A 24,823-nucleotide genomic window follows, 5' to 3' on the forward strand; every position below is an offset into this window, starting at 1 on the left:
CTCGACAATAAGACATGAGAACCTATTTCGTTCCAGCATTAAGCAAGAGAAAGGATCCTTCAATGCACTCATACTCGAGACAGTATGTCATATAAAAACAAAAATCAAGCACCCAATGGCCCCTCTTTTATATTTCAAGGAAACACTTCTCGTCGCATTCAAATCATCTTAACACATCCCGCAGTCACATCATACTCATCACAAAACCATTCCATCGCTCATCGAGCCACAAATTCCACTCGTAGGGACATTACCGGACATATGAATCCAAATATAAAAGTTACAACTGAAGCTACCGAGCTAAAGTTGTGGTCTAACCATGGCCTCAAGTCCTACAGACTGGCCCATCACCAAAACACAGAATACACATCTCAAACCTCGTTCATAGAATCACAAGCCGGCGATGCACAGCTGATACCGAGCGCTCATGTGCACATACAAATGTGTGGAAGGAATTCAAAGAGTTACGCTTCAAGCTGAATCAATGCCGCACGATAAGGAAAGAAAGATGGGAAGTATATCCTAATGTCCTGTAGCCTCTCGAAGATAGGTATGGACGTCATCATCTTAATCCGCAAAACTCTACTAGACACTTGCTCATGACTTGTAGAACCTATGAACCTAGAGCTCTGATACAACCTGACACGACCCAAAATCCAACTAGTCGTGATGGCACCTAACCCAACCTGCTAGGTAAGACAATTATCAACTATCCAATTCCAATAACAATTATTAAAGCAATTTAAGTAAAGAAAAATCTTAATCTTATACATTCTCCAAGAACTGGTAGTACAAATCATGAACTTCTAAGAATAGAATTTACCAAGCTGAAATGAAATAAATACATCGTCTGTTTGAAAAGTACATAAACAGAATTTTATAGATCTAAGGCTACCACGAACAAGAGGCAGCTACAACCGGGACGCAGGTACATCTTCAAATCCAGCTCCCATTGAACACAGCAACATCAACAGCCAATATCTGCACGCAAGGTGCACAAGTGTAGTATGAGTACAACCGACCCCATGTACTCAATAAATAACAAACCCAACATCAGGTTAAAAGTAGTGACAAGCTAACACAAGGTCGGGTCTAACACCAATATTCCACAGCAGTTCATAACAGCATAGTACAAGTAACAAAAAAGTATCTCAGAAATAAAATGCTCAGTACGTTCACAGTTCTAGAGAAATAGGTATTTCTTTTCAAGTATCTCAGTGAAAACCCAAATCTTTTACCAAAAAAAGAAAAAATATGAGTAAGTTTGAAAACTATAATTTTTTTCAAATATCCTTTCCACAATAAATAAGATGTTTCACTTTCTTTCCAGATAGCAAGTGTAAAATACATCTCTATGACCATATATCAATGTGTGTAAAAAGTCATGAATGACATGATACCGTACGACATGAGGAAAAATGCATCTCTATGCTTGTATGTCATGTGTACATGCCAATGCCATGTATCTCAGAGATAAATCACGTACTCACACTATCAGAGTACTCAATCTCACTGTCTTATACTTTCCGCTCATCATGCTCAACCACTCGGTACTGTATATGGCCCATACGGCCCAGGGAAGATCCATCCAGGAATATATACATCACTGACCATCAGTCACTCAGTACCGAGGAAGGCTAGTCCAGCCTATGGAAAAGATCCATCTCCAGGTATATAATGCTTCGGACAAGATCCATGTCTAGGGAAGATTCATCCCTCAATAATATCAACCGCGCTCACTGGGGGTGTGCAGACTCCAGAGGGGCTCCTACAGCCCAAGCGCTAAATTCCGTACAAATAACTCACGTGCTGCACGGCAACTCACGTGCCATAATATCAATATCTGGATCCGCACGGATAACTCACGTGCTGCACGAACAACTCATGTGCTGCACGGACAACTCACGTGCTATAGTATCAATATCCTCACAAACAGGCCCCCGGCCTCACTCAGTCATCAATCTCTCCAGTCTCACTCACGGGCTCACAATGTCATGAAACTAGCCCGACAACAATGATATGATGTATCAATAAAAAACAACTGAGATTGAGATATAATATGAATGCATGAATATGACTCAGTACGAAATATCAATAAAATCAGTGAAATGACAGCAAGAAATGACCACTATGGGTCCCAACAGTATCAGCATAAAGCCTAAACACGATATCTAGCATGATTGACAGCTCAATTACTTTATCACATGGTGAAAATACGGATATAAACAAAATAGGACTACTATACAGTACCATGAAAACAACAGAGTCCCAAATCACTTGGTGCACGCCCACACACCCTTCACCTAGTATGTGTCTCATCTCAATACCAATCACATAACACGTAGTACGGAGTTTCATACCCTCAACACTAAGTTTAGAAGAGTTACTTACCTCGAACAAGCCAATACAAATGCCGAGCAAGCCAAACGATGCTCCAAAGATCTCAATCCGCGCATTCCGACCTCCAAATGGCTCGAAACTAACCAAAAACAACTCAAGTACATCAAGCAATGCTAAAAGAAACAATCCCGATCGAAAAAGATCAAATCTTGAATCAAAAGCCCAAAAATCGGCCAAAATCCCAACCCGAGCCCGCACCTCGGAACCTGATAAAATTTACAAAATCCAATAACTCATTCAATTACGAGTCCAACCATACTAGTTTCACTCAAATCCGACTCCAATTTGATATTCAAAACTCAAAAATTCACATTATGAAACTTTAGTCCAAAACCCTCAATTTCTTTTTAAAATTCATCAACCAATTGCCAAAAATGAAGATAGATTCATGAAATAAGATCAAAACCAAGTGTAGAATACTTACCCCAATCCTTGTGATGAAACATGCTTCAACAATCGCCTCAATCCGAGTCCCACATCTCAAAATATGAAGAAAGAACCAAAACCTCGATTTATAGCTTCTGCCAGCATTTTCGCACGTGCGGCACATTAGTCGCTTCTGTGACATAACCTTCGCTTCTGCGGAATCAGCTAAGGACTCGACCCTCGCACATGCGGACAACATATCCGCTTCTGCGACATCGCAGGTGCGAGCCATCATACGCATCTGCGAAATACCCCGCTCATGCGCTCCATCACCTCGCACATGCGCATCCGCATATGCGCCCAAATCTCTGCTTCTGCCATTTTCCTCACCGAGCACTATTTCCGCTCCTGCGACCCCTTCATCGCTTCTGCGACCATCGCTCCTATGCAAACCAGCCGCATGTGCGGTCACACCAGAACCAGCAATAGCAACATGAAGTAAAATGATCCGAACGTCGTCCAAAACTCATCTGAGCCATTCGGGACCCCGTCTAAATATACCAACATGTCCAATAACATAACACGGACCTACTCGAGGCCTCAAATCATGCATAACAACATCGAAACGATGAATCGCACCTCAAATCGAAATCAATGAACTTTGAACTTTCAAATTCAATAACTCGTGCCGAAATATAGCAAATCAATCCGAAATGACTTTAAATTTTGCGCACAAGTCCCAAATAACATAACGAAGCTATTACAATTCCCGGAATCACAATCCGAATCCGATATCAAAAAGTTCACTCCCGGTCAAACTATCCAAAATTTTAACTTTCGCCATTTCGAGCCGAATTCAACCACGGACCTCCAAATCACAATCTGGACGCGCTTCTAAGTCCAAAATCACCCAACGGAGCTAACGGAACCATTAAAATTCCAATCCGAGGTCAAAAGCTAAAAGTTAAACTTGGTTAACTCTTCCAAATTTAAAGCTCCCTAGTTGAGAATCATTCTTCCAAATCAATCCTGAATAACCTGAAAACCAAAACCGACGATTCACACAAGTCAAAATACCTCATACAGAGCTACTCACACCTATAAACTACCGAGCGATGTGCAAATGCTCAAAACGACCGATCGGGTCGTTACATATACATGGTATAATTCAAGTGTAATAGTGATATATTATGATTATACACTATTTATACATATTGTATATTAATTTAGGATATATATATATATATACACAATATAAATCATGTATAATTAATAAAAATTATATAATCATAAAATATCATGTATTTTATTTACAACTTTGAGAGACTTCTCATGCGAAAAATGTCAAACAACCCTTTAAAATGAGTGCATAATTTGGAAAATGGAAAATAAAATTTAAACAATAAGTATTAATACATATGTGTGTTGAATCTCCGTTTGGAAAAGGGATGAAAATGGTAATAAAACCGGGCGGATAGGGCAGGGGTTTGGGAAAAAGAAAGAGAGAATTGGAAGAGGAAGGGTTTCTAATTATTGGTACTAGCTTTTTGGTAAATTAGGTAACTGATCTTTAATTTGTGCTTTAGTATTTATTTTGAAACATCATGTTTAAATTTTAAATATGCTATAAAAGTAAATAAATCTGCTACTTTTGAAATAAAGCAAGAGTTATGTTATTTATAATAAAAAAGTTTTGAAATTTGATTTGCCATGTATATGGTCTACTTTTCTATTGTTTCTTCTTATAAAATTTCTGAAAAACAACAACAACAACACCAACAACAACCCACCCAGTATAATCCCACTTGTGGGGTTTGGGGAGGGTAATGTGTACGCAGATCTTACCCCTACCCTTGAATAGAGAGGTTGTTTCCGATAGACCCTCGCCTCCATCCCTCCAAAAATTCCCACCTTGCTCTTGGGGAGACTCGAACTCACAACCTCTTAATCAGAAGTGAAGGGAGCTTGCAACTAGAGCAACTCACTATCCTAAAAAAAAGAGAAGCGAAAAAAACGACACTATGGTGCTCCCTTTGATTTCCTTAACTCCCAAAAGCCAATTGACCTTTTGAATATTTCGGCAATCCTCCACTCCTACAAGAAAAGAAGAGAAAAGTAAAAGCAAAGACAACAAATCCCACTTACAAAAAAACTTAAGAAAAAAAATTAAAAAGCTAGGTTGGGGAAGAAAAAAACTTTTATGCACTATTTGCATTACTAAGCCATAGATGGGAGATTTAGTTTTGTGATCTATTATAAATGTTATTTTAATAATATGATTTTTTTTTAACCATAAATCGATAAAATTTAATAAAGTCAGTAAATAAAATACTATAGTGGTCTATATCATTGCGTATTCTTTGGAATATAGTAAGGATTTAGCGAATATAAAAACACAGGAGCAGGTCGCAACTTGTCATATATATATATATATATATATGCATATATCACTGACAATTCCATGCTGTGCTCAAAGGAGCTAGCACTCAAAACCGAGTTTGCCCTTCGTATGATTATTCGAGATTGGAACATGATGGTCCGAGGTTCATCATTGTAATATCGAGCCATGATGCGAAGTTAGGTTGTCCAGCTCGAGCCCCAGAGACCGATCAAGATCGAGATCGGCCAAATCATGCTCAAGACCCAGAGACCAATCAAGATCGAGATCGAGACCCAGAGACCGATCATGATCGAGATCGGCCAAGATCGAGCTTGAGACCCAGAGACCGATCAAGATCGAACAGCTGGCCAAAATCGAGGTCGAACAAATAGAGACCAATCAAGATCGAGATCGGTCGAGATCAAGATTGAGCCAAGAAACAAAAAAGCCGTTATAGCCGCAATTAGGGGGAGAATCTCGGCGGAAATCACGGCGCAAATCAAGGAGAGATTAATTAATTAATCTATCATGTGATCCCCACTATGTATTTTTAATTATATCCAAAATAGAATTTCCCCACTATATTAAAGGTTGTTATCATTTGTGGAAAGCGTAAGATTCATTGAGATTCATAGAACACAAAGCAAATACTATCTTTTTGGGTTTTGATATTTAGTCATATTGTTCTCCTATCAATCACTCTCCATTCAATTTGAAGGTAATAAAACTTGAAGGCTTAGGCTAACTAATTCATTCGGTTTGCATTCATTTCTTTTATTGTAATTTTGATATTCATTTACTTATTTTTCCCAATTTGTACTAAGTTATACCACGTATCCTTAGAACTATGTATAAATTTAATTGCTATCCATTTTTCGGGTAAATAGTTTGGCGCCCACCGTGGGGCTAAGGATAATAGTGGTTATTTGATACAAATCTTTGTAAAACACACTATTTTACACTTGCTTTTGGAAGTATCTTTGATTCCAGGCTAAAAATGACGAACTCTCAATTAATGGCCCTACCTATCGACAACGAATCTGGCCATCAAAGTGAGAATAACAACGTGACGCTCGGGGATGAAAGGCCACCCGTTGACCCCGTTGGGACTCGGGTCGTGAATCCAATTGACGTTAATTCTCATGTGGCCATTGAAGCGAACCAACATTACGGCCCCGAAAACAGCATTCATGGTAGAAGTCGATCTGCAGTTTGAAATACCCAAAATATTGGAGAAGACGGGATCAGTCTGCGTATGATTTTCGAAATGTTGCAAGCTCAACAGGTAGCGATAGCTCAGTTGCAGAGCCAAACCCAGGCACCGAGCAAGCCTGAGCCCGGTCCATCCCAAGAAGTCACCCACCGAACAGGGCCAACTATAGTAAGGTCAAATGAACAAGAATTAGGGGCTATCGATGGAATATCGACGGAAACCACAGCACAAATCAAGGAGAGATTAATTAATTAATCTATCATGGGATCCCCGCTATGTATTTTTAATTATATCCAAAATAGGATTTCCCCGCTATATTAAGGATTGTTATCATTTGTAAAATGCGTCAGATTCATTGAGATTCATAGAACACAAAGCAAATACTATCTTTTTGGGGTTTTGATATTTAGTCATACTGCTCTCCTATCAATCACTCTCCATTCAATTTGAAGGTGATAAAACTTGAAGGCTTAGGCTAACTAATTCATTCGGTTAGCATTCATTTCTTTTATATCTAATTTCGATATTCATTTACTTATTTTTCTCAATTTGTACCAAGTTATACCACGTATCCTTAGAATTACGTATAAATTCAATTAATATCCGTTTTCCGGGTAAACAAAGTCCAATTATAACTTTTTAAGTGGTTATGTAGCTATGGAATTACACTTTCTATTTCATTTTATATGTAGATGTTCTCCTGGATCTAAAGTTGATTTAAAAGAGATAAAACTTTGTCTTCTATTTGTAGTGCTTCGGAGTATTTTTCATAATGTCTTCATAGCACAAAACGTAAAATTTGTGTTCTAAATATTTCTTTAATCATAGTAAGACAGAATTATATAGGGTATTTTTCAATAAAAAAACATAAATATAAGATGAGTCATGGCATTGTACTAAAATATTCAACAATAAAGATAATAAAATTGCGTAAAATAAATATTATTCATAAGCCCTAATGAAAACAAATATAATTTAAAATTACGACTAATAAGTACTATTATTTACATTACTAACCACTAAAAGAAAAATAAGTTATACATTTTATCTAAACCGTGAAAAAACTGAAAAATAGATATCCGACACTATTTTCATTCATAGTACAATTGAATTGAATGTTTTATTAGCATTAGTATTGATTTGATTTTGGTTTAGGATTTATTTGAGTTACTAACATTTATGGACTATAAAACTTATTGGGGCATCCAAAAATTATAAGCTCAAGCTTGAAATAATACGTTAAAAGATAAAACTATGAAAAAGCTTAAGAAATATTATACACTACACTACAATAAATATATTTATGTATTAAATATATTTAAAACTTCTATACATATAATGTCAGGTTGGTTTGGTTTCGGTTTGACTTTTTTTTAGTTAAAACCAAACCAAACCAAACCAAATATGGTTGAGATTTATTTTCCAACACCAAACCAAATCAAACCAAGCCATAGTCGGGTTTTTTTATCTCGGTTTGACTCGGATTATCGAGTTAGTGCGATTTCATTTGTACACCCCTATATATGTGTGTGTGTGTGTGTATATATATATATATATATATATGTGTGTGTGTGTGTGTGTGTGTGTGTGTGCGTGCGCGCGCGCGCGTGCGTGTGGATCTTTTTCTTCCATTTTGTCCTATTTTTAGCTAAGTTTGCATTGTTTCTAAAGATTTGTAGGTCTTTCGGGACAGAATCACTCCATGTGATTTTAAGTTTACAACGTCCTCTTTTAATATCTTCATTCACCATTATTTCACATCTACGTCCGGTGCACTTGTAAGTCAACGTACGACATGACCAACTCCCCTTAAGCGACTCTCATTTTATTATCAATGCGCGTGCTACTTGTACCTCTTTATTACTCAGGAATAAACTAGTTAATTATTATATTATTGAATCTTGCATTTACTAGTACACGATAACTAGTCTTTCTATCTTATTTTTGTAAACTTTTACCAAAAATTTTAATTCAATAAAAATTGGACTCATAACTCGATCAATCTGTAACTGATTCTTTTGGAGTTAAATCAACTAATTAACAAAGTGACACCAAGTGCAAATAGATTTTTACCATGCATAAAGTACAGGTGGTCATTGTTACAAACAAAGCTAAGACCATATACCATTGATTCGACTTTGACACTTGGCAAATTCAGGAAGAAAATAAAAGCTATATAAAGTGTAAAATTTGGGTTACGTACTTGAAGTAGTGGTAATACAAAGCTTTTTATTAATACTAGTAGTTATTTTCTCCGTTTTGACAACTTCTTTGAGTAAAAGTATTTGGTTTCCAGAAACTCTTTGCCTAACAAGTGAAAAGGAAAGAAAGAGAATAATAGGTCTCATTCAGAATTTGTTTGATTAAAAGGTTTCAGGAAAAGGATGATATGTTTGATATCACAAACTACTTTCCACTAGTGAAAAGTTTAAGAACTGTTTTCTGAGACAGGTTCAATAAATTAACTTATGTAACAAATGTGGTCCGTCGCATTTAATGGATCGAAATATTTTTTTTATTAATATCAGTCTTTGATATTACATTTAATTAACCTAGTTTTGCCATTTGTTGCTACAATGCCAAGACTGAGAAAATAATAGAACAAGTTACACATTTAGCCAATCGATCGAAAATAATTATATCCACTAGCTAAATATATAAAAAATATGTATAAAATCTGTATATTATACATTGGTTAATTTACACAAATATATATAACTAGTATCTATGAACGTGCGTTGCACTTTAATAATAGCACGTGATGATTTAAATATTTATTTATATGAAAGAACAATAAAATTTAATTAATAAGAGAAATTTTATGTATAATAATACAACAATCATCTAAATGTCGAAAAATATTATTATATTAGCATAATACATGAATTTAAAATAAAAGGATATCATCAAAACTTACACAAATGATCAATTTTATCACGTTAGTTAGATAATTATGTATTATAGTTTAAAAGTATTTAATATGGTGGTATCTTAACGAACACTTCTTTGTGGATAATATTTTTTTGTTTATGTTTCCTCTTAATGCTTTGGTTGCTCTGCCTTAACCAGAACTCTTGTTGTCGATCTTGATATCCCTCTTGAAAGTGCAACATACAGTTGTTCGTGCAAGAAAATATATTGCGGTAAATATAGTCCAATATTTAGGATGTTTGTTCTTGTGCTGTATTTATTATATATGCAAAACATAAACATATTAAAAATTTATTTTCACACAAATTTAAAAGGATATTCCTTAGTTTCGAAAGACGAAAGTTGAATTCAGAGATAAGAATATACTTAGAAGCACATTGACCAGTATTATAATTTTTGCATGTATGACGTTACAAAACTTCTATATACCATATGTGTGCTATTACATAATCTATTCGGTGTATTTAAGTTTTTCAGTAGCATGACATGCATATTTTTCTTCAAATTCAACCTATATACAATGGAAGATCAATTTAGTCTATTATATATACGGTGACACTAACATACGTAAAAAATAATAAACTTGACAACAAATGGGTATGGTAGAAGGCCGTTTGGTATTAAAGTATTTAAGTATTCTTCTTGGTTGTAATTATTGGTATCATTTTCTACTTAGTCAAAAACAGAAAAATATTTTGTTTTGCTATTAGATTTTGCAATCAACCTTTTATTTAGTTGATCAGCATATTCATTTCTGCTAGCTAAAATTTTCTTTTAATTCTATCATGTGATTTTCACAAATTGCGTTTTAATCTAATGATAGAAATATTTTTCTTATTAGATGCATACTATTACCATTAGGATTGATAACCAAGTGTTCAGGAAGAACCAAATCATCTTTTATTAGATGCTCTTATTCGTTTCCGACACGAAGCAAGAAGATACTGAATACTGGATCTGTTCTTACTTTATATTTCTTGTGAGTTGAATCTTTTTCATTTGAGGTCAAAAGTATAACTTTGGCAAGCTAGCTTTTACAGTCTCTGTTTTTGTCAATTTTGGAATTAATGATAGTACTTGACATAAATTACCTCCTAAACCATTAATTTTTCACCAAACGGTTCATCAATATTCAATATATCTCTAGAACTCCGTTTGACACTTAGCCATAAGTGTTTCATCCCATATTTATTAATTTTGCTTTCCTTAAAAATTTAGCATCATTGCTCTACTTTGGTATATTTGTGATGTTTATTTAAGTTGTTTGAAGAGGTATATCAAATCTAAAGTGGGTGGCCTCACAATAAAATCGTTATTGATACACCACTTTCTATTATTACTAACAGTGTCATGCATCTTGATATGATATTTGCAAGTAATACATGACATAGAAATATTATTTTGATTCTGCCGGAGGCATCTACAAAGAATAATCTTGTTATAGCAGAGTCGACTCTTTAAAATATAGTCTTGAAAGCTTGTTCTTGTTTGGGATTTAGCTTTGATTGTACTTTCTCAGACACTTGTATAGCATTTTGATTCTTAATAATATATTAACCTTTTTACTTTGTGTTCTAACGCTCTTTTTATGGAATAAATTTATGTACCCTAAGATATTTTTTAACTTGAATAAGAATTTTACTCATGTGATGAATTTAAAAAATAATTTAATTGGATTCTCTTGTTAATAATTAATTAAAAGATTTAATTATTTGATTTTAACATAAAAATAATTTATTCTATGTTAATTCAAATCTTAATATTAGTTCATCTTGTTTTGAATATTTAATCTTAATTATAATTTTATTCACCATAAATTTTATTTTCAAAGAGTAAAAGATTGATATGACATTTCACTTTTAGATCTTTATGTCTGTAGAATCATTAGTGGTATTGACTCTTACTAATCATTTTTTTCTCTTTCTCACACATTTATATTCTTAAATATTTTCTTAATTGTTGTTTAATAATTGAGTATTTTTTAATATTACATGAAAAATTAATAAAATAATATTATTTGAGTAGAAAAATAGTTCAAATATAATATAAAAATATATTATTGTGGGGGTATTTTTTTCCTCTCGATGTCAACTTTTTATGCAGTCCATTTAATATTACTTTTATTTTTTTGGTATTGGATATTATGAAGTGGTAAGGTATTGCCAATACGGAGGATTCTGATGAAATTTATTTCATTAAACCTTCCTACATATTTTTAATAAGAATGTAATAGACTTATTTTATTAATTTTAAAATATTAAATATTAAAAATTAGCATAGAAGGTATTGTAGTCTAAAAAATAAGTTATTGCAGTTATGCCCTTTCCCTATGAGTTCTTCCATTAAAACTTTTAGGGCTATTTTGGTATATTAATATTGTATTTATGCTTTTATAATAATATAGTCTCTCCTTTTTCTAAATGAATTTGGACAATATAATACATTCTCAAATTAAATTAGTAATAGGACATTATAATACGTTTTCAAATTAAATTAGTAATAATAATTTTTAAGAAGTATATCCTAAAAGTAAAAGGATTATATGACTAAAGATATTTACTCGTTCAATTTTATATGAATTAGACAGTCGGAAAGTAATTATACTAATAGGATTTCTAAAGGTAATCATGTAAGATTCCTAACGTATAGTATTATGTCCTAAAACTAATAGGATTATAAGACTAATATCTAGAATTTCGGTTATGTCCTTTTATTATGAGTTATTATGCTTAATATTAAAAAGTTATTTTTGTAAACCGACATTGTATTCATGTTTTTATAATAATATAGATATATACACCACTATTATTTTTGGGGGTCGAACTAGTAACTTTTCCAAAATAAAATAAAGCGGAAACATGGTTTCTGGTGCCTTTGGACTTCACTTGTGTACCACTAGCACACATCATTAGAGCTAGGCATCACTTGGGCCGTTACATGAGTTTAATAATTTATGAGGTATTATTACTTTTAGCACACGCTAGAAACTATTTAATTTCTTAGTCGAAAAAGTATATAATTTTTGTATATAACATACAGAATGTATATATATACAAAAAATATATATTTTTCAACTATTATTTTGAGAGGGTTAGACAGTAATTTTTCCATAATTTATAGTTAACCTTGCAACATAGGCAAAGCTAGGGGCGGGATTCGTTTAAAATGCTCTTTGCCGGAAATTATATTGTATATAAAGTTAATATTTTATGTATATATAGTAGATTATGAATCTCCTTAGTTTCTTTGTATGTTTACTTTTTTTTTATTTTTTGAATCTCTTTAATGAAAATCTTGCCTCTGTTTACTATCTTGCAATGCCTAAATCTAGCACGACATTCCAGTCATTATGTTACTTACGTTTAATGGGATATTTTGTTGTTTTGGAGAAGCGAAAATCATCTACAGTAGCTCTCGCTCTCTTTCTTGCTTTGCCCAAACTCTTTGGTCGAGCTAATATTTTATTAAAGAAATAATGGATGAACGTATTTTGTATGAAGCTTTTGTAGTGATATATTGTTCATATATTATGCATCTTTATTTATGATTATTTTGTCACGTAAATGTATGTGTGTGTAAGGTGGTAGCGTGCTAAGTTTTTGTTTAGGAACTTGGTTTTGACTAACAAATTGTGAGAGACACATATAAAACAGGCGTAATAGAAAATGTAACCCCAAAAGCTTCAAATAGAAGATAAATGTGGGGGGTGTGGGGGGGGGGGTAGGCCGTGGTACAGAGAAGTACTCAATTATTAAACTCCTATAGATTGCACCACTCAACTATTTTTAACCTTTATTTTTATTTCTGAAGTTTTTCCAAAAAGAATACTAAGAATAGTAATATAAGGACAGCAGTACACTACACAGTAGTACTCTCTTTGATTCATTCGGCTAAAATACAGACTGTTTACAACTAATAATAATTAGAACAATTATTGTAGAAGATTATTTTAGTTTGAAATTAGAAGTAAGGATTACTCCATAATTTAAGGAATACATCAAGGATCATTACCAACATTTAGTTGACATCAATCATTTGAGGATAGTTGGTATTTGTCTAATTGGACGACAAATTTACACATGCAATGTTATTATTGATTTGTGTAAACATCAAGCGAAGTATGAGTAAGCTTTTACTGTTTACTACTAATTACATTTCAATCTTCACCAGCATATTTGCAAGTAATGGTCCTCATTTGCGGAATTTGTACTTTTTATGCATTAATAGTAGTATATGTATATAACTTAAATCCTTGACTTTATCACTTGATGGATGACTACAGTTTCACAAAAGTTTGTTCAGTATGATGTTGATGTGCATTTATCAGCTTTGATAATTTGAATACGTTGAGGCCTTTAGCCTCCCTGTATAACAACATTTCACTATAAAAGCCAAGCTTTTTCGGAACCAATTTTTATGTTATGTTATAATATATGTTCTATATAACAGCACTTCGCTATAACATCCAAAAATATTCGAAACAAACAAGGCTATTATAGATTGGTTTGACCGTACAATTTTTCTATTTAACACTTCTTTGTAGAAAACTGTACTCTAAAAAAAGGTAAGGTTAACAGTTAACTAGACTGTCCATTTTGCAATATCATATTTCAGACATTTTTCAAGTCACAGATTGCATAAAAATAGCAGGCTAAATTTTCTGAGTAGCAACAAAAGCACAACAGCAGGTTGATCAGAACTAGTTCAAAATGGTTTGTTCCTTTCGTACAGAGAGACAGAGATTGTTGTTTTAAGTTTACTGATACCTCCATAACATACTTAGATAAACGACCAGTTCACGAACATAAAGCTGATACAATGAGCATTATCTTCTTCATTCACAACCTTCCAAGCCACAGCTTTCTCATAAGAAACAGGCCTACCCATGCTCGACAAACAGATTCCACCTCGGAGACACGCAAAGCCCTGTCAGCAGATGTGGCGACATGGTTAGTACTATGCTGGCGTTGGTCTTAAATCCAGAAAATTTTCAAGTTCAACATGCTTGGAACACTCCCCACTCTCTCGGAAAAGATAGAGAATCACTTTATTCTGGACAGTTATAGCAAATTTAACCTAGTGAACTTTTCTTAAACTTTAATATTGAAACTTCAATGCAACCGTGCTAACTCAGCTCGTCAAATGTTAAATAGCACACTGTAATAGCAGACAGTAGGTACAAGACCATCCAATCACTGCCTCACTAATTCAATATAGATTCCACATAAATGAGTTAAGTAACACACCTGTTGCATTATCTGTGGGAACTCAGAGCAGAGGTTTTTCCTTCCATGTTCATCAAATATTTTCTCCAAAGAAATATCTTGAAGTGCAACCAAAGTTGTCTCGAGCATGTCAAGACCTGCTTGGTTTGCAAATGTGAAAACTGGCAAAGCCTGCATAAATATTTAATTTCAGCATATCCATATGCCCAAAAGATCTAAAAATTGTTAGCAGGTGAAACAAACAGCAACATTGGTGTTAAAAGCCCAAGTCACAATCTAGATTTCTCACTTCTAGCTGCGGAAAGTGCATTGTACTGCATATAGAATATTTATACAACTAGTAATTATTAAATTAGAGATTTCTTATGAAGGTTCTGAATACACAAGGATGAGAAAGGACTGCAGTGGAAGAAGGTTTAGAAAGCAAACCTTTGCAGAGCAGCAGATAATAGCATCTGAGTGTTGCCATAGGCTTTCGAGGACTGATTCACTTCCTTCACCACTCAATTTCGGAAGCTCCACACCCAAATAATGCCTTGGAATAAAGAGGAAATAGAGTCAAACACTTTAATTAATGGACGACAAAGATGCATTTGAAGAAGACTTTTAATTGGAAACAAGTAAACATCATTTGCACATCAGCACTTGCAGAAATCAAAAAACGAAAAAGAAATCAAACATAAAACAAAGAGAATCCAATTCTCTCGTTTTAGAGGTAAGCAAACACATTTCAACAATAACAGAAGAAAAGTACAATTGAGTGGGAACAGATTGAATGGTTGATTGACAGCGGAAAGACAAGACATATAGCAACATGACAATTGTATGACTGGACCAATATAGGTTGCCAACAAAGTGACAAACCATGTAATACATTGAATGGAAATAACTCGTATGTTTTATTGATCGGGAAGAAAAGATATATACTGACATGACCGTTATACGTCTAAACCAACATAGGCTGTCAACTAACCATGTATGTCACTTAAGATTGGGCTTAGAAAATCACAAACTAATATTTCAGGCAATGTGCAAGTATATGCCACGCACCTGTAACTTTGGCAGATCCACCGAGCTAGTGTATGCGCTTCAGGAGTCCCCAGATGCAGACGAAGACCTCCCAGGGAACCGAAGTGAGATGGAGAAAGTGCTAATGCAACCCTCTGAACAGATGAAATAAAGCTTCGGACATACTTTCGAGCCATTGATGCAACATTCTCTTGCATGTGACTTTCAAATGCAAATTGAAAAGCAATTGTCATTATAGATTTTGATGTGACACCAGTAGACTTGTCATTAACAACTTTACTTTCTGCTGGCCCAATCTCAAGAGCAGAAGTAAGATCAAGGGTACGATTTGGACTGGAGGCTTCCTGCATGAAATTGCATATTCTCAAACTACTCAGAGAGGATAACAAACAAAGAAGGAAAAAGCCCGGTGCACTAAGCTCCCGCTATGCGCGGGTCCAGGGAAGGGCTGGACCACAAGGGTCTATTTTACGCAGCCTTACCCTGTATTTCTGCAAGAGACTGTTTCCACGGCTCGAATCCGTGACCTCCTGGTCACATGGCAACAACTTTACCAGTTACGCCAAGGCTCCCCTTCGAAAAAGAAGTGATGTAAGGGATGAATGTTCTAACCTTAGCAGAGTCTAGAGGAATGATGCGAAACCCAGAAGGAAGGAGCGGTGCATCATCAGCAAACGAGGCATCAATAGGAGCAAATATAAGTTCAGCACAGGTGCCAACAGCATTTTCATCCATTCCACTGCACATCTGCCAAAAGCACAGAACATGAGGAGTTAAAAACTGTTTTAGAGTCAAAAACAGGCAGTTTAACCCAGCATATTCAGCATCCTATGCAAGTTTGACCAATAGATCAATTCAGTCAAATCTTGCAGCATCATAACATAGCTATCAAGAATCCATATGCTCAACACTTGGATATGAGCAGACTTGTGATACTAAAGATGATGCATGGTAACTTTCATGTTTCGAAAGCTCAGGAAAACAGCATAGGAGCATATGGTATCTATAATAAATTTCCTTTTGGTACTGGACGGTTGTCCAGAGCCAGAGTAGCAACTGAAGTTTCTCAAACCATTAAGTTAAGCTTCTCAATCTTGTACAAGTCTGTCTCCTATAGAGGTACGGGCTTTGTTAGATCCAGTTAAAATTCTCTACAAAGGAACAAAATCCATATGCAGAAATGGAACTTACTTGCAGTAGGAACATATCTCTTGGCATTATAACATCTTCTGGAGAATGGCAAACTCCTTCCAACTTGATGACCTCCAGCAACTACTGAGCATAAAAGAGGTTGTGATCAACATTAATGATGAGGAATCCATCCCATATTATCCAAAGAAGACAGAAAGGAACAGTTTTAAGCATGCCCACATTGATTTAAATAGGATCTAGAACACTTGCCTCTTCATGTTCAGCGGTGTGTGCCAGTGGAAGTATCACTTGACCCCCAAAATTACAGACTCGGGCCCCAGGTAGGCTGCAAGGACCAACTTTAACAGCTGCAGCTGCGTAGGCATCAATATCGCTGTCTACCCATTCTGATCGATGCTCACGCAGAAATCTGAGAAGTACTGCAGGAGTCACACTCTGAACAACAGAAACAGGAAGATGTCAAAAAGCAAGATAAGAAAATGGTCAAGCCAAGATAAAGTACATAAGGAGGAGGAGGAGGAACTGTGTCAAGAAATTGATTGGGAAAAGCAAGCAACATCACTGGTAATAGCAGATCGTGTCCTCCATTTAACCATTTCACGTTTTTCAAGCAATTAAATATCTACAATTTGGGCGGTCTATCTTGCACTATACCAGACGAACATATCAGCATAAGTCATTGTGAAACCAATTTTAATTTTCTAAGGGGTTAAAAGCACCAAAATGTACTTATCTACATTGCATTGGAGAACAACTAAATGAGTTTTAGTAAAGCCAAGCTAATCTAGATTCTAGATACACTATCAACTTACCAAAATGGCCTTTTCTTTTAATTTGGTTGTTTAAGACTCTAAGTTATATCCATGCCATGAGAATTAGTCTTTCCGTAGCCCAAATACAGAGATTGAGAAAAGAAGAGAAAGACCAAGTGATCCAATTTATTTGACTATTCTCATCAATATTGTTTATTGTCTTGGAAAAAAAGTCAATACTCTCAGAATTTAATCAGTGCATTTGACCAGTTAGAGAATAAAGTGAGTTTGAAAAACATGGCTAATCAGTTATTTATCCATTTGTAGAAACAAGAAAGCCTGTAATTCAATTGTATAGCTTCAGGATGAAAATTGGCTGAGCTGACCTGTAGAAGCATCGATGCTTTTGCACACAAAACTGCATTGCTTAGAGATGTAAATTCATCAGCAAAAGAAAGGTTTAAACCCATCAACTTGTCGGGAGAAGAGTTAACAAGGATGGTAACATCATCCATTCCATCATTATCCAGCATAGACCAGCCCTCACTGGAGAAACCATTCAGAGCCTCATTGAAACCTCTGCCAAAATAATTCAAATAATAGTAAGTAACTTGAACAAAACCTGAAAGAGAACTCATCAGAAGTTAGTATATTCAAACCTGCTCAACTTCTTGCTCAATGCCCGTAGAGCTGCTGGTCTTCTACCCCAGTTAGTGACATTAGGTTGTGAAGCTTCCAAAGTTATCTGCCTCAGTTGGCGTAGTGCCTAGAAGTACAAGGCAAGGAAGAAAACCGCATTGAGTGTCGGGAGTACAAATAGAGTTTGAATTCTTACATGACATGTTGCACCAGATTTGATTAAAGTTCTTACTGCCATTGACGTCTTCTGAGCAAGCACTGCCGATGACTCATATAGTGGACGCAACACCTCTGGCACACTCCATGCCTGACAATAATAATACCAAAACTGTAACATGGCATAAGCAGGTAATTGTAAAGGATACATGAATTAAGACATAATAGATGACACCTTTACCTCTAAGTCCATATGATCTACAATATGGACAATAGAGCCGCCACCCTCACAAGGTCGAATCAGGTATCCACTAGGCAGCATTTCTGCTCTCACAAAATTCTGAACTGGGGGCATACTTGGACCATTTTGAGTATTTCCCAGTGACCTTTCACAAACCTGTGCATTTTATTGAATGAGATATTGGTTCATGATGTATGTGGAATACATACATTTTCCAATTGTAGGTATAGACACATCCAACAAATTGTACATGTCTGACCAAGCAGAAGTTTTATTCGGCTTATAATGGAGACATACTCGAGCATTTTAAGGAAAACATAAGCATTTCTGCTGGCACATAGTGTGATACTCATAAACATCATGAAAGTGATTCTGCACATGCTATGGAAACTTGGCAAAATTAAATTCCTTGATTCAAGAAAATTACTGGAAAAAGAAATCTCATACCACGAGGCTGCCATCATCCATAACAGTAGAGTAGCGTAACAGCCAGAAATCACGAGGAGGCGCCAATGTTGTTGGTGCATAAAGCTAAACAGTACGGAGCATCCATAAGATCATGAAGATTGCATAAAGGAACTGAAGGAAATAGTAGCAGACATTACAGGTAATGGTCACCTACCTGCATGTAGAGAAGTTCAATGGTTCCACCATTGGCAGTTGGCAGCATATTTAGAACTTCAACAGCTCGGCAGTCCCGATACCATGAAGGGCGATCCTTAAGGATTTCAGCAACCTAGAGGGAGCTTAGCCAATCAATTTCGATTTATTATTCCAAAGAAGACCTGAGAATAGATAACCAACTTACCCTCGTGGGATCTAAACCAACCAGGCCACAAGCTCTTGCTGCCATGCCAGTGCAACCATGAGAAATAGCAATGATTCCAATGGAATCCGGACCAGGCTAGTCATATCAACATGAGCATGATTAGGAAGAGTTATTCTGGCTTGGACAAACTTACTACTGATACAGTAACAATTAAAGTTAGGGAAAAGGTTTCAAAATACTAATATGGTCCTCACAAACCAAGAAGTTGACAAGGGTGAATACCAATCGCATGAAAGGTTCAGTCATGGATTGTACATTTTAAACCATAAGATTTTGACACAGCAAAAGCTTTTATTGTGTTAAAGATTATGGTCGGAGGTACTATGACCTTGATATTGTTAGCCAAGGAATTGGCAATTGCTTGGTAGTTCATCGAAATTATAATTGAAGAGAAAGAAGCGTCCGATTTCTTGCATTTGATGCTAATACATTATGGTTTGCTGATTTCGGTTACATAATATTGACTGGAACAGATTAGCTGCATGAATTCTTCTTCAATCGCGTGATAGTGGGGAATAGACTCTTTAAAAGAATTACAAAATTAATTAACCCATTATTTTATTTATGGATATACCTTCATTCCAGGCATTTGGACCCACTCAACAGCAGTTCCAGTAGCCTTTGATAGAAACTCTGTTAAAGTCTCTTCTGCAATGGACAAAAGCCTGGAAAAACACAAAAAGCAAGAAAATTGGCACAAGCCACCCACAAACATAAAAAAACAAGATAAGAAAAGGACCCAACAACCATAATCCCACTAACCCTGCAGGACTAGCATCTCTTGGCGGATGCTGAGGTGCCAAGTGGTGTTGACCACTTGTTACCACTGATTCACAACTGGTGTCTTTCGAAGCAATCTTTGTCTACAAATCAAGAACCACACTTTAATCCTCAACTACCTAAAATTGACTAAGTAAGGAGTAGCTGCTAATAATAATTCCTTAAAACAATAGCTGTTTGTTTGAATGGAAAGATTTACAGTTTGAGTTTGCTTGCGGAAGTAGCCATTTTCATATACCAGTTGAGAAACTTGCTTCTGCAATCTATCATTTTCTTCCATTAATAGCTTGTTCATTGCTGACAGCTTCCTATTCACACCCTGAAGTCTAGATGACTCTTTCCTCTGTTTTTCCCTGCATCTATATACCTCAAAACAAAACAAAAAAAAGGAAAGAATCAATCAATTAACTACGTCTTAATTCCAGATCAGTTGGAGTCTGAAATATGAATCCTTTATCCCAACTAATACAACAACAACTAAGCCTCAGTCACAAACAAGTTGGGGTCGGCTATATTTATCCTTAATCCATTGGTCGATTAGGCAATACCTAATGGACAAATACAACAACAACAAGGACAACTATGCCTCGGTCTAAAACAAGTTGGGGTCGGATATATGAACCAATGAATAAAAATATAAACTTTTACTAATTAGGCAATACCTTCTGTTCTGAAACCAAACTTTGATTTGCCTAGGCTCAATGTGAGAGAGAATAGGACATTCACGAATAAGCTGCTGGCGACGCATTGAACTGGGTTTTGGACACTCATGATATAGCCTTTCAAGAGCTTCAACCTGCTCAGGTGTATACCGGACATACTTCCCATTATCATCAACTGACTTACCATCCTTGCAGGACATTGACATTATTACTATTTCTTACACTCCAAAGACACCCCTTTATCCGATAGTTCCAAAATATGAGTAATCAACAAAACAAGATTCACAGCTTTCCCCCTTCTTCACAATAATACAAACACTTGCATCAAACCAAAACTTTTTCTTGGTAATACTAAAAGCAAGGGTCCCAAAAATATTGAGTAATCAACAAAACAAGATTCACAGCTTCCCTCCTTCTTCACAACAATTCAAACACTTGCATCAAAACCACACCTTTATCTCTTTTTCTTGGTAATACTAAAAGCTATGGTCCCAAAAATCAAGATTCTTGATGTGGAAAGAAATAAGCAGACAACCAATTACCAAAACGAAACGGCACTATCCTTAGCATCAAGCACTAGAAAACATATATCTTTCGAATTCAGAGCTCCCAAGAACTAAACATACATTTTTCACCAATACCAATATCAATTAAATACACCATTATTTCATAAAGATTTGTTCTTTTTTCACTCACTATAAAGATCTGCAAGCTTCATTTCCTCTTCCATCCACATGCCAAACAGTAAAGTACCAAACTTTAGACTTGGGTATTTACCAAAAAGATCCAAACTTTAAGCTTTTGAAAGCATAATGAGCAAAACCCAGAAACCAAATTTTCATGGCTATGAACTTCCCTCTTTCAGTTCTTTCCAAATTTCAGCATCTTTGAGTGAAGTAGGGAAGATTTTTAGGTATGATATTTATAAAAGGACAGATCTTGGATCAAGAAAATGAACTGATTTGGGGTATATGTTAGGAAAAAGTAACTGAAACTTGGGATAAGTACTGTATTTGGGAGGTAATGTGATGGTGGGGGGTGGGGGAGTATGGTTTTGTTTGGATTGGGAAAGTGGTTTTGAGCTGTCACAGATCAGTGGTTCGTTACCTTTTCTTTTCCTCTTTTGAGGCCAATTGAATCAGCCTACTACTCTACTACATATACATACAGTACAGTGTGACTCTTTTGCTGACTGCCGAGCTGCACCAGATATGGAATATCTCTGATTGAGACGTCGCTACGACCAATATGCCCTTGAAATGATGGAGCATATTCAAATTATATACAACATGTATACGGTTTAACATAATGTATTAAATAAATATTCATCTATATGCTTAAAATATAAGTTTATATATATATCACTGTTAAGAAAATTTGATGAGCGTAATAATACTTCGCATGCGATGTACAATAGTTTATTAGTTTTGGATCTTGTCTTTAAGTAGTATGTTATTTCCTTAGTTGGTCATACATAATACCGAATACACTTGGTTTATTTGCACTTTCTTGCAAAAAATATTATTGCTTCAACGAAATTTAAGACAAATGAAACTTTTGACACATGTTAAATTATCAACAATTAATGGTAGTAGTAGTTTCAGTTAGAAGTGGGTGTTCGATAATTCGGTACGATATTTATAAATTTCGGTTTGGTACTTCGGTATTCGATATATCAATTATGCATATCAAATACCGTACCAAAGTAGTTCAGTACGTTCGGTATTTTTTTGTTCGGTTCGGTACGATTTCGGCATCATCGTCCTTATTTAACGTGACAAGGAGTGACAATTTGGTTAAGGAGTGGCAATTTGCATACCAGATTCGGTAAATAAACACCTCAAATACATACGGAGCACACAAAGTTGAGAGTACGAAGAAAGTTGCAAAACTCGATGCTTTCTGTTGGTTACAAAATTGTTATCGGAGCTCGAAGTGCTTCTTGGCGTATTATGTCTTGCATTGAGCAGAAAGAAGAGTCAAAAGGAAACGAGAACAATGTGAGGTTGATTATTAAGAGATATAGGCAGAAGGTAGAAGAGGAGCTGTCCAAGAAGATTTTCCATGATATTCTAGAAATCATGGACAAACATTATCTCATTCCATCTTCTGGTACAGGAGAAGATATTGTCTTTTATTACAAAAAATGGAAGACTAATGTTTAACCATCCATTCTAACTGTCTCGGTATTTCGGTATACCGAAATATCGAAACCTCAATACGAGTATCGTACCGAAATATCGAATAATCAAAAAATCGATACCAAATTATACCGAATAAACTGATACCGAAATACTGAATTAATTCGGTTCCGTTCGGAATTCGATTTTTCGAATTTTATGCTTACCCCTAGCATCAGTGTCCTTTTACTTTTTTTTTTCCTCATAAGGAAGTTTTACTTAAAGTGGTTCCCAACAAATAATGTTATTAAGGGTTATGAAAGTAATAGGATTAAATAGTTTCTAGATATAAAATTATAATAATTTTTAAAATTTTAAAAAAGAAAAATGAACCACATAAATCGGGAACTGAAAAAGAAAAGAGTTTTTTTTTTCACCCGAGTTCAGTGTTCATATTGCGGTTATGGGGTTTGCACCTCTTAACTTGAGAACCATTAAAGGGAAAGCATATTCCTATTAATTTTATTTTTATACTTGAATTCAAATTTTTGATTAAGAACGAAGATGAGACTAACGACGACCGTGGCACTCCCCTAACGCCGTACAGAAAAGATTAGTGATATATGTAACGACTAGTGGTATTACAGAATAACTGTCCAATGAACGGTAATTAGGCCAATGTAAGTAGGTTTGATGGTAGCATTAGGACGACTAATTCTTGTAGTTATAATGCCCTAACGCACTGACTTCGGATTATATTTATCTTGATACAGTCCAGAATTGTATGAAAAGTAGAACCATCAGACGATAAATACATATACATAGATTTCTGACAATTAGAGGGTAAGAAAAGAGAAAGTATGATACCCAAAAAGAAGTATAGTGGTTTTTAAAAGGCTAGATTATGGTTGAGTTAGGTTAATAAAGGCAAAAGAAGTAAAGAGTAATTGGAAAGCTGAGAAGAAAAGATATATATGGGGGTGGGTCAGAGAGGACATCATGATGAGTCTTTTTGCATGCGCCTCGATTCTGTTCTACCCCTCTCTCTTTAATTTACTTATTTATTTATTACTCCCTTTGTTACTTGTATTTGTTGCTAAGGACTAAAAACAGCACTACTACTTTATTTAAAAGGTATACTCAATCGTATAGGAGATCTTCTTTCTCTGCCAATGGTTTTTTTTTTTAACCTAGGAAAAATACGCGGTCGCTACAGAACTCTCACTGTGTAATAGCCTGCAAATTACATATGAAATATAAATCGCATTAGGCAAGCCCCGTACGACAGGCCCAAACCCAAAGACATTGAGGGGGTCAAACCAGCATGATCCGTGTGGACAATCTCTCCAAGCCAACTAGGTTGATTGTTTAATAACCAGTTTATTAGTGTGTAGTGAATGAACTAAAGTCACCATTCTGAAAAAGTTCAAACTAAAACCTTACCCCTATCTCAACACACTAATGTCTTTTGATGATTTTATTCTTCTAATTTGGGTTATGATCCAAACTTTTAACGGTTAGATTTTTATGGACCAAATTAAAAGTAGCTACTGTGACTGCAATAAGCAATTAGTTGATTATTAAGTTTTTTTTCCGCCTACTTTATGTTGGAAAAATTATTATGGAGAATAGGAGTTAACTTGAGGCGTGTTTAGGACACTGTCCTTAAGGATATTTTGCACACACAATAAAAAATAAAATTGGGCGTATCCCCCATGATTCAACAAGCTCTTCCAGTTATAAACTTGGGAACATGGCTAGTAGAAAATTTAAGAAAGAAACCCAACATATAGAAGGAAGAAGATAATTCAGAAAGTTATGTTAGAAAGTGTGTCTTTAGCTCTTGCAAAAACCATGTTTATATAGGTGTTACTCCAACGGCTAGATAACGGCTAATTAACGACTAGTTTGACTTTATTAATTGTAAAATAACTTACTAAATAATAAG

The 24,823-nt window shown here is 35.1% G+C and overlaps 1 protein-coding gene across 2 annotated transcripts; it reads right to left on the minus strand.

The window, feature by feature from the left end:
• Nucleotides 1-13,860: 13,860 nt before the first annotated feature.
• On the minus strand, nt 13,861-21,979 carry LOC107782674 (homeobox-leucine zipper protein ATHB-15). Of its 2 annotated transcripts, none has more exons than XM_016603593.2 (18): nt 20,756-21,979; nt 20,332-20,452; nt 20,076-20,176; nt 19,888-19,978; nt 19,293-19,388; nt 19,107-19,220; nt 18,932-19,015; nt 18,485-18,640; nt 18,320-18,394; nt 18,108-18,214; nt 17,835-18,027; nt 16,946-17,131; nt 16,736-16,816; nt 16,157-16,291; nt 15,566-15,888; nt 14,945-15,050; nt 14,537-14,686; nt 13,861-14,216 (listed from the first exon to the last, which is right to left on the minus strand). In XM_016603593.2, exons 1-18 carry the CDS (start codon nt 20,959-20,961, stop codon nt 14,070-14,072), a joined length of 2,472 nt encoding a protein of 823 aa, XP_016459079.2. In that variant the 5' UTR covers nt 20,962-21,979; the 3' UTR covers nt 13,861-14,069. The 2 variants fall into 2 exon arrangements, with proteins under 2 accessions (XP_016459079.2, XP_016459078.2); XM_016603592.2 differs by having other exon boundaries at nt 20,293-20,452; nt 20,756-21,914.
• Nucleotides 21,980-24,823: the final 2,844 nt, after the last annotated feature.

The sequence above is a fragment of the Nicotiana tabacum genome, chromosome 15 (assembly GCF_000715075.1).
Source record: "Nicotiana tabacum cultivar K326 chromosome 15, ASM71507v2, whole genome shotgun sequence".
In the NCBI taxonomy this organism is placed as follows: Eukaryota; Viridiplantae; Streptophyta; class Magnoliopsida; order Solanales; family Solanaceae; genus Nicotiana; species Nicotiana tabacum.